Here is a 13,088-nt window from a genome sequence, read left to right as displayed (position 1 = left end):
TGACTTTTCTATTTTTTAATTCATTTATTTTTTTACATTTTATTTATATTTGAGAGACAGAAACAGAGCATAAGTGAAGGAGGGGCAGAGAGAGACGGAGACACAGAATCAGAAGCAGGCTCCAGGCTCCGAGCTGTCAGCACAGAGCCTGACACAGTGCTCAAACTCATGGACTGCAAGATCATAACCTGACCAAAGTCAGACGCTTAGCTGACTGAGCCATCCAGGCACTCCCAGGATGACCTTTTGAAATGAAAATCTGTTCATGTCATTCCCAACTAAGGACTGTCAATGATTTCTCATTCCCTGTAATGATTCCTTATCGTGGTCTACTTGAATGAGCTTTCTCCCTGCCCAAGCCTGCAGATTTATCTTATATCACTTCCCCTATGGTCTGCTATCCTACTACAGTGGCCTTCTTTCAGTTCCTGGAATATGCAACACAAGGACTTTCACACATGCCATTTTCTCCACTCCGCTTCCTATACAGCTCCCATTCATCATTTAGATCACAGCTAAAACATCACATCTCAAAAAAGCATTCTCATATTCCTGTAGACTAGCTCAGATTCCCTGCCAAAATAGCCCCCACTCTTCATGGCACTTATACCAACTCATTATAGAACTTGACATTTCGTGTCTTTCTTCCACTAGACCATAAACCTTATTAGAACAGGTACTATATTTTCTTTTCACCATCATTTTCTCCAGGTCCCAGAATGCCTTAAGCCTTATAGATGGTCTTAAGCCATCATTTTCCAAACTTGCATGACTATGGATCTTTCTCCTACCTAAGCATTGGCATTTTGTTGGACATTTATGTTCTGAAAAACACTGTGTGATAGATAGATAGATAGATGATAGATAGATAGAGTTGTCTGAACTGCTCTCTCTCCATCCTAAATAGTGTATCTCTGAAGCCGTGGTTTTATAACCTCATCCCTTTCTAAACACCTATGGGCTTGTTAGGTGGTGCAGCCACAGGTGCCTGAGGACACCATGCTGGGATGTCATCATGGTCCTTGTGCCAGCAGAAAAGAAGCTGGTCGGCAGAGAAAGAACAAAGCGACCATGGGAAGGGAAGCCTTAGGCAGGGCTCCCACACTCAGATGGAATTAGGCAGGACAACAGGAGTGAGGCAAATTGACGGGGCATGTCCTGTCTCAAGATATTCAAACTCAGAATTCTTTCAACTGCTGGTTCTCAAAATATGATCCCCCAGTATCCTCTAGAAACTTGTTAGAAAGGTAACTTCCCAGGGTCGACCGCCAAGACATATTACAAACTCTGGGGTGAAGTTCAGCAATCAGTGTTTTCAGTAATTCTAATCAGTAATTACTGATGCTCATTTGCATTTTATACTGCTGGCCAAACTATAAAAATCTGAGGAACAAATCTCGCCCACAGGCTGGTGACCTCTGTTGAAAGCAAGACAAAACAGAAAGTAGCAGTCTTTTTTTCATGACTTTCTAGACACTGGCTCCCCCCCCCCCCCCCCCACCAATTCCTGGTTTTATTCAAATCCTGGAGCTATGCCTGCATAGTTTCAATAAATTTCCTCTTTTGCTTAAACTAGTTTGTTGAGGTTTTGTTACTTATCCAAATAGAGATTTAGCTACATTAATTTAAAAAACAACAGCAGAACAAAACAAAACAAACCTGGATTTAAAGCCTGGTTCTACCAAAAATGAGCTATGACAAGTCCCGTCTCTCTGAGCCACAATGCCATCACCTACAAATGATGGGGTTGGACTGGATGATATCTAATTTCCTTCACCTTCTAATACACTAGACACTGATTCCTCTGGATAATCTCTTGATCCTCCAGATCCCTTAAGAAAGTTTCCTAAGTTTCTTTAGTTCTATCCATTGACTGAGGTAGTTAAAATACCAAAAATAGAAAATAGAAATACTCCAATTCTTTTTTTTATGTTTATTTTTTTGAGAGAGACAGAGTGCAAGCAGGGGAGGGGCAGAGAGGGAGGCACAGAATCAAAAGCAGGATCCAGGCCCCGAGCCATCAGCACAAAGACCGACGCAGGGTTCAAACCCACGAACCGTGAGATCATGACCTGAACTGAAGTTGGACGCTTAACCAACTGAGTCATCCAGGCACCCCAGAAATACCACAATTCTTTACATCTCTCTTTCTTTGTCTTTCAAAAGCATCATCTATTAATGAGAGAGATGCTTTAAATAATAACTTATTTCATGTTCTAAGTCTTTTTCAATGTAAATTAAATTCTAGCATTGTAATTAGGCTAACCTAAGGTTGTTGTCTGTAATGAAATGTACATTGAAAAATGTGTACGTAATACCAAATTATAATTGCATACAAATATAGTAATTTTGGCAGTTTTTCTCTTCACAAAAATGTAACTTATCCAAACAATGTTAAGTTAAGTGGCAAAATATTTTAAAGACGTTAACCAAGTATAAGGTTTCAAGGAAAATACCATAAAATCAATAGTACCTAAAATAAATAGTACGAATATCCTCTACTAAGCCCATAAACCCTGCTTATATAAAGAATAAAAACTAGTATTGTTTTGACCCTTAAATTCTCACTCCAGCAGACTTTTCTCTGATGCTGAAACGAAAATAGTGACCAAATGCTTTGATGGACAACTCATTACAATGAGAACTGAAGGCTTCCGAAACCAGACAAAGATTTTTTTTCTGTATCTCCCAGATGCCGGGAAAGTAAGGGAAATATTTCAGTTTCCCACCCAAGAATGAACTCTATGTCTGCACTTAAAAAACAAAAATAACTGCTTTAGAAATGACTGAACTCAAGGTACAGTTTTTGAAAAGCAGAAAATGTTCCCAAGGCAGGGTGAAGAAAAAAAAATTATTGAGAGAAAATAAAAAGAAGGGGGAAGAAATCTTTCAACAGAGTAGAAACTGTTAGTCTCTCTGTGTGTCCCTGAAAGGTTTTGATCCAACCCTATTTGTTATCCTAGAAAAGCTCCTCTGAAGAAAGGTCTCAGTGTAAGAACTGCTTGAAAGAAGCCAACCCCTTGGAAATAGGAATGGCTCAGCCATTTATTAATGTCAAATATGCTGCCTGCACGAATCAGTCAGCTTGTCTCTTGGAAGCCATACAGAAAAGTTCTCGCACACCTGCCTCTTGGTGCCTGGACGCTTCTGATTTTAATGACAGCAGTAACAACCACAAGAAAATAAAATCTAAAAAACAAAATGCTGAACATGACTATATTCTACTTTCCAAGTAGTTGATTCATCAATTTTTAAAGGCTTCTTGCTGAAGTATCATCAGTAACCACAGCATATAAAAGCTTGCTCAGATGTAAAAGCAAAAGCAAAACAGAGTCATTCTCCTAAACTGGCAAAATGTAACCAAATTACCACAAAACTGACCTTAGAAACAAAGAGAAATGGAGCAGAAAAAGGCCAGATTTCTTACTGGCAGTACCACAGTGGCAAGTATCCCAGAACTGAGAAAAGCTGCCAAGTAGAAGAGAGAAAATTAAAGGATTTTCCAAAAGCAGCCAAGCCCAATGCACACAGCATTCCCAACAGCTGGAGTGAGCTTCAGAAGCAACACACAGGTATAAGGTCCAGCCTTATTCTTTATTTACAGCACAGTCAAAATCATTAAATCAAGTACAAAAGAAATGGCTTCCATTTCCTGGATTGGCATCGGACATCCTTCCTACCAGCTGCAATTACATCATTTTTGTCTATCTTCTGCTGTTCTTTTTTGAGGGAAGGGCTAGGGAGTGACAAACGGACCAAAGAGACTTTACCCTCAAACCCAAGAGGAAGCTCTGCTTGCAGAGAAACAAAGGAAGTGACCCTCCCTCTTGTGAAAGGCAGTCAGGAACTCTGCTCCGGTTATGAGGGCCACTGATGGTGTAGGAAAGCTGTCACAAAGAGATTCTTCCCAGGGGTGGTGTGAAGAGGGCGACGATTCAGGGTGTGGGATGGCTGCTGTCACCATCATCACCCTCTCTTCTATCTCAACCTTTGCCTCATCAAATCTAATGACAAACAAGGGAAAGTAATTACATGTAGAAAACCAAAGTGAATGGGAACGTGGGTAGAATGAACAGAAAAGAAACTGAAAGTGATCAAAATTTCTCAGTGCTTCTTTCTCTGACTGGCATAGAAATCTCTGATCCACTGCTTCATGTGTCTAACTTCCAAGGAGCGGGCTAATAGCACGGTCGTGGGGTCAAAGGCATTTCTGGCTCGAAGATCTAGATGATGGGCCCCTTCTGGGATGGTGATCGCAACCAAGGTGTCTGTGATATCCTTGGTTACTCCACCTCCTGACCAGGGGTCTAGTTCACCATTGCTAAGTGAGGGAAAAAAGAAAAAATAAGATTGTTAGTTTTTCATATCTACACCCAGATAAGATAGGAGAAACCTATTATGTGCATAACATCAAAAATTACAAATTTATAACCTGGGGGATTTGATCTGAGATCTAATCTGTCATATAAAAAGGTGCTTCATGCTGGAATTTTACTTAATTTCTGTAACTAGGTGCAAGAAATAGAATCAGAGAAGACTGAAGGTGGTACTATATGAATCAACCCAGCTTCTACTAGGACATGGAATATAGAAGCCTGAATTTTAATCCCAGCTTCATCACTCAAAAGCTGGATACCTCACACAAGTTACTGACTCAGTTTCTTCATCTGTAAAATAGAGATAACAAGGCTGACCTCATAAGGTTGTTAATAAGGGCTAAACCAGATGGCACATGTGGATGTACTGAATAAGCACAGTGTCAGGCACAGAGGACTCCTTCAATTAATGCTGGTTTCCTTACTACCTAGGACCCCAACTCAGAAAATTTGGGCATTACTCAAAGATCTTCATTTTATATTAGTTTTAAACTTAAAGAAATGGTATTTTATTAGTCTTGGCTGTTTCACACAACACATTTCAGAATGATGTAAACAGGATCAGTCATTAAAATAGGCTATTTAGTTTAGCTGAGTAAAAAACCAATATACCACTGACAGTATTCCTAAGAATATTATCAACAGCTCTTACTGAGCCATAATTCACCTATCACAAAAGTCACCCACTTAAAACGCACAATTCAATGGCTTTTAGTATATTCAGAGTTTGCAACCATCACCACAATCAATTTTAGAAAAGTTCATCACCCCCAAAATGAAATCTATACTCATGGCAGTCAATCCCTATTCCCTTCCCCATATCTCCTCACTCTCAGCCCCAAGCAACCACTAATCAATTTTCTGCCTCTATAAATTTGCCTTTATCTTTACATTTCACATAAATGGAATTATACAATATGTGGTCTTTTGTGATTGGCTTAATTCACTTTGGCATAATGTTTTCAAGTTTCATCCATATTGTAGCATGTATCAGTACATTATTCCTTTTAATTGCCAAATAATGTTCCATTGTATGGGTATATTACATTTTATTTATCTAGTCATTAGATGCACATTTGTGTTGTTTCCACTTTTTGGCCATAATGAACATTGTTCCTATAAACATTCATATACAAGTTTTTGCTTGGGTGCAGGCTTTCATTTCTCTTGGGTATATACCTAAGAATGGAATTTCTGGGATGTATGGTGACTTAACCTTTTGATGCACTGCCAAACTTTTTCCAAAGTGGCTACACTATTTTATATTCCCACTAGCAATATATGAGGGTTGCAATTTCTCTATATCCTTGCCAATACTTATTATCTGTCTTCTTGATTATAGCCATCCTCTGTGGGTATAAAATGGAATCTCATTGTGGTTTTGATTTTAATTTCCCAAATGACTGAAGGTATTGAGCGTTTTTTCATGTGCTGACTGGCCATGCGTATGTCTTCTCTGCAAAAAAATGTCTCTTCAGATCCTTGACTGTTTTTAAATTGAGTTATCAACTAATATCATTTGATCCATTTTAAGTTACTTTTTTGTATGGTTATGAAATAGGGATCCAACTTCATTTTTTGCTTGTGAATATCCAGGTTTCTCAGCATCATTTCTTGAAAAAAAATACTCTTTCCCCAATAATTTGTCTTGGCCCTTGTCGAAAATCAATTGACCATATATATACCAAGGGTTGACTTCCAGACGGTCAATTCTCTTTGACTGATCTGTGTATGTCCTTATGGTAGTATCCTAATATATTGGTTATGGTAGCTTTATAATAATAAATTTGAAAACAGGAAGTATGAGGTATGAGTTCTTTAAATTTGTTCTTTTTTTTTTCATAATGTTTATTGAGAGACAGAGACGGTGGGGGGGGAGTGGGGGAGGGGCAGAGAGCTAAGGGGACAGAGGATCTGAAGCAGGCTCTGCAGTGACAGCAGAGAGCCCAGCCCCATGCAGGGCTCAAACTCACAAAGTGCGAGATCATGACTTGAGCCAAAGTTGGACACTTAACCAACTGAACCACCCAGGTGCCCCTGTCCTCCCTCTTCAAGATTATTCTGGCTATTCTGGGTCCCTTACACTTTTAAGATCAGCTTGTCAATTTATGTGAAAAAGCAAGCTGAGATTTTCATAGAGATTGCATTGAATTTGTATTTCAATTTACAGACTATTAACACCTTACCAATATTATCTCTTCGACAAGAACATGAGATGTCTTTCCATTTATTTAGATTTTAATTTCTTCCAACAATGTTTTGTAGTTGTATAAGTCTTACACTTCTTTTGTTAAACTTATTCCTAAGTATTTTATTCTAGATTCTATTAGAAATCAAATTCCTTCCTAACATTTATTAACTCCATATCTGCATAGAGTAGTTTAGAATTTACAAAGCCTTGACTATTATAACAACTCTGTGTGGTAGGTTTAATAACAACTCTTTATAGACAAGAAAACTAGTACCCAGAGAAACTAAACGATTTGCCCATATCATTCATCTAGCAGCGGCAAATCTGAGATACAAATTCAGACCTTGTAGCCCCAGTCTAATGTTCAATCTTTCATGCACACATCGTAAATCAACAGCACTTTTGACTTGTATGGTGCAGAATAAGAACATGAGCTTTGGGATCAAACACACCTGGGTTCCAGTGCCAGGTCTGCGCCTCACCTTCCTAATCTTATGGAAGTTTAGATTCCTCAAAATAAAATAAAGACTGAAATACCTGGATTAAGAACCTGGTAGCTATTAGATTACTTTCCCCTGGTACTGCACTTTTTGGTATATCTTTATCTACATATCACTTATGGAACATTTCTATATGCTTTCTGACATTTGTTTCATGTACATTCCATTTTGCTGATATTGTTACAAAGCCTGAAATAACAAATATTCAAGGTCACATTATCAGATATATGAAATTGTTCCCATAATTTGCATAATCATTTTTAAAAGTCTCATCTATAAGTACAAGCTATACAGATGCCTATCCAATAATATCTTTTTTTTAAAATGCTTATTTATTTTGAGAGAGAGAGAGAGAGCATGAGCAGGGGCCAGGCAGAGAGAGAGAGAGGAAGAGAATCCCAAGCAGGCTCTACACTGTCAGCTCTCCAACTACAATTCCATGAGGGCAGGGATTTTTGTCTCTTTTGTTTATTACTGCCCACAGTGCCTAGACCAGACCTGGCACATGGTAGGAGCCAGGTGCTTATTGTGTGAATGAAAAAAAATTTTTTAAGTGTTTAGATGTCTGTGGCCTTGTACCAAATGCCCTACAAAGAGATATATAAATATATGTAGGCAAGTTCAAGCATATGAAATCACTTCAGTACTTTTTATGTGGGAAACCAAAGTTAATATAAATGATCAATATAAATCTAGAGAGACTAACCTTCAGCTGTGTGTAGTAGTGAGAAGAACCACTAAGAAGATGTAAGTTTTATTGCCCTACCAGCCCATGACTTTAAGTCACCTAACATATGTGAACCTTAATTCCCACATATATAACAAAAAATAAATTTTTTTAAAAGATAATGCCCCTCCATCACAGAGATCTTGTGAGGCTCAAGTTAAATAATATATGTGGTAGTAAGATATAAACTATAAAATACTACACAAATGTGCAGTATTATTATAATAATTATCATATTCTGTAAGTATGAGAACTGTTAATACTTCTGAGAGGTAAATGAATCATGAAAAGGGATGTGAAAGCATGTCTCACAGACATTTGGCCAGAAAAGTAATGTGGTCAACATTTTCCAGTTAATGTACAAGCTAAATGAGAAAATAAGCATTTAGGTACATTAAATATATGTGTGTTTGAGATACAATTTTAAATTCCTTTTACAATTCCCACCACATTTCTCTTTTAAAAAAAATTAATTCAACTTCAACTTAATAACATCATTCTTGGAAAGAAATCACTCCAAAAATGTACATTTTTGGTTTCGTTAAAAATGAAAAGGAAAACTCACGTGCAAAATAACAGTCTTAGTTTTCAACTACCAGATAAATTCTTAAAGTAAACTACACAAGGGGTTAGATTTTCTTAAGTGAACAAATCGCCTTTATCATTATTCCAATTTAACAGAACCAACCCAGATAGGAAACTCTCCATTATTTGCAAAACAAAAAAGCCATCCCAACAGCCACATAATAAGCAAACTGCATTTGATTTAAAAGGTCATCTGAATCAGCCCAGTGGCTTAGCAACAGTGTTTGGAGTTGCCGAGAGACCCAAGATGCACATGGACTTGAATTTCTTGGTCCTAGACACGTGAAAGCTTAACCAGCCACTGGGACATTTACCAAAAAAATACTGGCTTTCATGAGAGAGTCTAGATGCCTGGATAAAATTCCCAACAGTGAGCTTCTAATCACTAGCAACAATTAATTTGCCTGAGAAATGATATTAAACTAACCAGCTCCTCAGGGACTCCCTTTTGGATTTATATTTAAATTACTGAGCATGACCATTGGTAAAATAGTTTTTTACCAGTTGGGGTTGGGGAAAAAAAGAAATCCTTCTAACAAAACAACCGTACAATAAAAAAATTGTTGAAATGGAATGATTAATGGCTCCTAGTTATTAACTCCTCATTCATTCAACAAACGTTTACTGAGTACCTACTATGTGTTCAACAGTGAACAGACAAAATGTCCTCATGATGCTTACTTCCATGATAATCTATTTACTCATTAAAGTAACCTTGTTTGGTAGTCATTATTTCTAACTTTTATATATTGGCAATTTGCCTGAGTCTATACAGCTAACTTGGTCTCCCTCACTTCAAAGCCCAAGGTTTTAATTGCACTGACAAATTTCCTGTCTGATATGGACTAAACTTTCCATTCAGGAAAGCAGTCACAGTTGGACTTGTGTGAGATGACCTAAGGAGAGAAGCATGGACATAAAGATACTTTCCACCTGGTTCCTTGGACATTTTCTTACTCATCAACCAAAACCGTTTTCTAGTTGGTAGCCACTAAGTAGAGACAACAGAGGCACACCTAAGGCTGTTTCTTTACTTTGGGAATGTGTTTACTTTAGAAAAGCAGGACAATTTTGAATTTTTAAATATACTGGGGACGTCTAGGTGGCTCAGTCGGTTAACCTTCTAACTCTTGATATCGTTTCAGGTCATGATTTCATTCACGGTTCTGACATCGAGCCCCACATTGGGCTCTGTGCTAACAGAGAGGAGCCTGCTTGGGATTCTCACTCTCTCGGCTCCTCCCCCACTTGTGCATGTGCATGTGTATACACATGCACACACACGTACACACACTCTCTCTCAAAATAAGTAAACATTAAAAAAAATAATAATAATAAAAATAAAACTTCTATACTGGATTTCCTCACACCTAGCAGCATAAAGATTTCTTTTTAAAAGTACTTGCCACTGTAAAAAGATAAACCAGTACCTTCACATAGTCCTGCCTTTACACTCTCATATGCCTCTACAGACTTTCTAAACTTTGTTATTTTGTTCCTTGTTTTTATCAACACACATATTTCTTGGGCATCTAGTATGTGCCAGGTACTGGATGCAAATGATGAAAGCACAGATACAATTAAGTCAAAGTCTCTGCCATTAAGAAGTTTTCAATCTCATGGGGCAGACAGAAACATAAATATATCATGTCCAGAGTGCTAAGTGATATTCACAGGCCTAGAGGAGCTAAGGGGATGGGGTAAATCTCACTTCCCTGGAGGAGTCAGGGAAGGTTTCTGGGAAGGTGCCTGAGTTTTAGGAAAAGGAGAAAAAGATGAAGGGGAAGGACATGCAAAGACGAATAATTCCCTATGTCTAGGACATGAGTACAAGGTAGAGTGTCCTTCCATTTATTCATTCAACAAATCTTTTTTGAGCACATATATTTGCCAAATCTGGGCCAAATACTTTCTTGGGTTAACTCTTAAGCATTACACAACTCTGTAGGGTGAGTTATTATTATCATTTTATAGAAAAGAAGTCTGAGGATCTAAGAGCTTAAGTAATTTTTCTTAAAATAGCTCAGTTTACCTTTGCAAAGTTCTATTGGAAAGTCCTCTCTTAACACTGAGTTAAAAGTTTCTAACACTGAGCTAGAATTTCCACTTCTTGCTTCAGTTCTATTCCCAAAACTTTTCTCACCAAATCTGCCCCCTCCCCCAATGATGATGATGATGATGATGAGTTTGATAGCCTAAGGAAAATAATATAAAAGGGCAAATAGATTACTAAGATACTCATCTATGGTTGAATCCCATAACTCATACATTAAACTCATACATTAAACAAATTCATACAGTGCTCGCTTCGGCAGCACATATACTAAAATTGGACTGATACAGATAAGATTAGCATGGCCTCTGCACAAGGATGACATGCAAATTTGTGAAGCGTTCCATATTTTTTTTACCCAAGGCATACAGGAGTGCTGATGCATAGGGCCACTTGTACCCCAATGTTTATAGCAGCACTTTCAACAATAGCCAGATTATGGAAAGAGCCTAAATGTCCATCAACTGATGAATGGATAAAGAAATTGTGGTTTATATACACAATGGAATACTACTTGGCAATAAGAAAGAATGAAATATGGCCTTTTGTAGCAACGTGGATGGAACTGGAGAGTGTTATGCTAAGTGAAATAAGCCATACAGAGAAAGACAGATACCACATATTTTCACTCTTATGTGGATCCTGAGAAACTTAACAGAAGACCATGGGGGAGGGGAAGGAAAAAAAAAGTTAGAGAGGGAGGGAGGCAAACCATAAGAGACTCTTAAGAACTGAGAACAAACTGAGGGTTGATGGGGAGTGGGAGGGAGGGGAGGGTGGGTGATGGGCATTGAGGAGGGCACCTGTTGGGATGAGCACTGGGTGTTGAATGGAAACCAATTTGACAATAAATTTCATATTAAGAAAAAATACATACTAAAATAAAAAACTAAACAAAAACAAAAACAAAAACAAAAACAAAAAAACTATTGGCCATGTTCAGAAGGTCAAATTTGACTCTCATTTTAAAGAGATTGTAAAAGAATGACATTTACAGTTTAAACAATGGCTCCAGGTTAAGAGGCCTATATGCTATCTCTCTACTATTTCCATGTAGATTTGGGGAAATTTTTTAAGTAACTTGTTTTTCTCTTAATAGCTGATAGGCTAAGGTTCAAACCAAAATATGGAAATTTTAAAATCACAATCACATACACATAGAGTCTACTCAATTAACCCTGATGTGAGCCAATACCAAATACATGCCTTCTAAAGAAGCAATGTAACATAGAGGAGCAAACACAGGTTTTGTAGTCAGGCAGGCCAAGGTTGAGATCTGGTTTACCACTTAGTAACCATTACAAAGCTGGATGAGGTTTGGCAAGAGACTGAACTCAGTGACCTTCGCTTTCCTCCTAAGTAAAAAAGAGACTATAACAACTACTTCAGAGGACTGCTGGGAGGATTCAATTAGGCAATTTATTTAAAGTGCCTCATATAGTGCCTGAAACAGAACACAGTAGGCACCTCAAAAGTGTTTGCTGAAAAAATAGTGAAAAATATTTACTATCAATTAATAATAACAGTAACAAGGGCAGTACAAATTGAGAACAGCAAATGATACTTCATTTTGTGCTAGTTTTTTTAAATAAAATATTTAAGTTTTGTTGCTGTTACTGTTTTTAAGCCTTTAAGCATGTTTGTAATAGAGTATACAAGTGTATCTCTTGCTCAGCATCCTCTGTCTTTCAAAGAAAGACATGATGGATACCACTCCTGTATTCTACATTGTTTTACTATCAGCATTTTTCTGGTTCTACCTTCTGAGCTATTCTACAAATGTCTTCATCAACCAAAGTTTTTCTCTGCACCAGTAAAAACTCACCTAAAAACAATGTTGCTGTGTGAACTGATGTTTCTGCCTCCATACACAGTAGTGATCCAGGTGGGCCTTGGTCTCACACCCCACTGTTTAAAACAGTCATCAGAATACTCCCTAAAGTTCCATGAGCGAGGCTCAAACATGTCATCGATACCATTAGTACAAAAAGGCATGACCATTTCTGTGCAAGCCTAAAAAAGGAAAACAAAAGAGAATCCAATGACAAAATAAAGCACAAAGAGTTAAATAACTTGTCCAAAGTTATTCTGCTGGTAGCAGCAAAGCTAGAGTTTGACCTCAGGCGGTCTGGCTTCAGAGCTCCTGCTCTTTACCTACATCATACCACCTCTCATTATTCCTGGAAAGGCTCAGCTGAGAAGTAACAAAAGTTAGGGCTATATATTCTTCATCGGTAAATTGCTTTCTTCCACATCTATTATCATATTTAACCCTCAGGAGGGAAAGTATTAGTATTAGTATTATTAGTCTCATGCAGGTGAAGGGATGGAGCTCAGAGAGTCAAGTCAGACTCTCCTTCTTTTCTTCATCCATAAAATGCTTCCTTTTGATAGGAAGCATTGCTTTTGATAGGACTTACCAAGAGATATTGTAATATTAGTATCTTTTTCAACAAACTATATTTAAAGGTGAGATCATGCCGTATTTATCTTTGTATCTTTGGAGTCTAGCAGGTTGCCTGGCACATGGGTACCCAGAAAATATTTGGTGATGATTAAATACATGAAGGAAGGAAGGAAGGAAGGAAGGAAGGAAGGAAGGAAGGAAGGAAGAAAAAAAGATAATGGAGCCCAGATTTGGACCCAGGTTAGTGAC

General features: G+C 37.8%; 1 protein-coding gene and 1 non-coding gene across 5 annotated transcripts in view; one reads left to right on the top strand and one right to left on the bottom strand.

The window, feature by feature from the left end:
* Positions 1 to 3,575: 3,575 nt before the first annotated feature.
* The window catches only part of PRCP (prolylcarboxypeptidase), a 76,347-nt gene continuing 66,834 nt past the window's right edge, over positions 3,576 to 13,088 (bottom strand). For all 4 annotated transcript variants that reach the window (XM_045038678.1, XM_045038679.1, XM_003992681.6 and 1 more), the window contains 2 exons: positions 12,258 to 12,445; positions 3,576 to 4,321 (listed from right to left, as the gene is read on the bottom strand). In XM_045038678.1, coding sequence (XP_044894613.1) covers positions 4,105 to 4,321; positions 12,258 to 12,445 — 405 coding nt within the window. In that variant the 3' untranslated portion in view covers positions 3,576 to 4,104. The remainder of the gene's footprint in view (positions 4,322 to 12,257; positions 12,446 to 13,088) is intronic.
* Positions 10,679 to 10,785, top strand: LOC111556900. Its single transcript, XR_002736606.1, has one exon. It is a non-coding gene; the product is annotated as a U6 spliceosomal RNA (small nuclear RNA).

Source organism: Felis catus, chromosome D1 (genome assembly GCF_018350175.1).
Source record: "Felis catus isolate Fca126 chromosome D1, F.catus_Fca126_mat1.0, whole genome shotgun sequence".
Classification (NCBI taxonomy): domain Eukaryota; kingdom Metazoa; phylum Chordata; class Mammalia; order Carnivora; family Felidae; genus Felis; species Felis catus.
The sequence above is the reverse complement of the archived record's forward strand: the minus strand, read 5'-3'. Positions and strand labels throughout refer to the sequence as shown.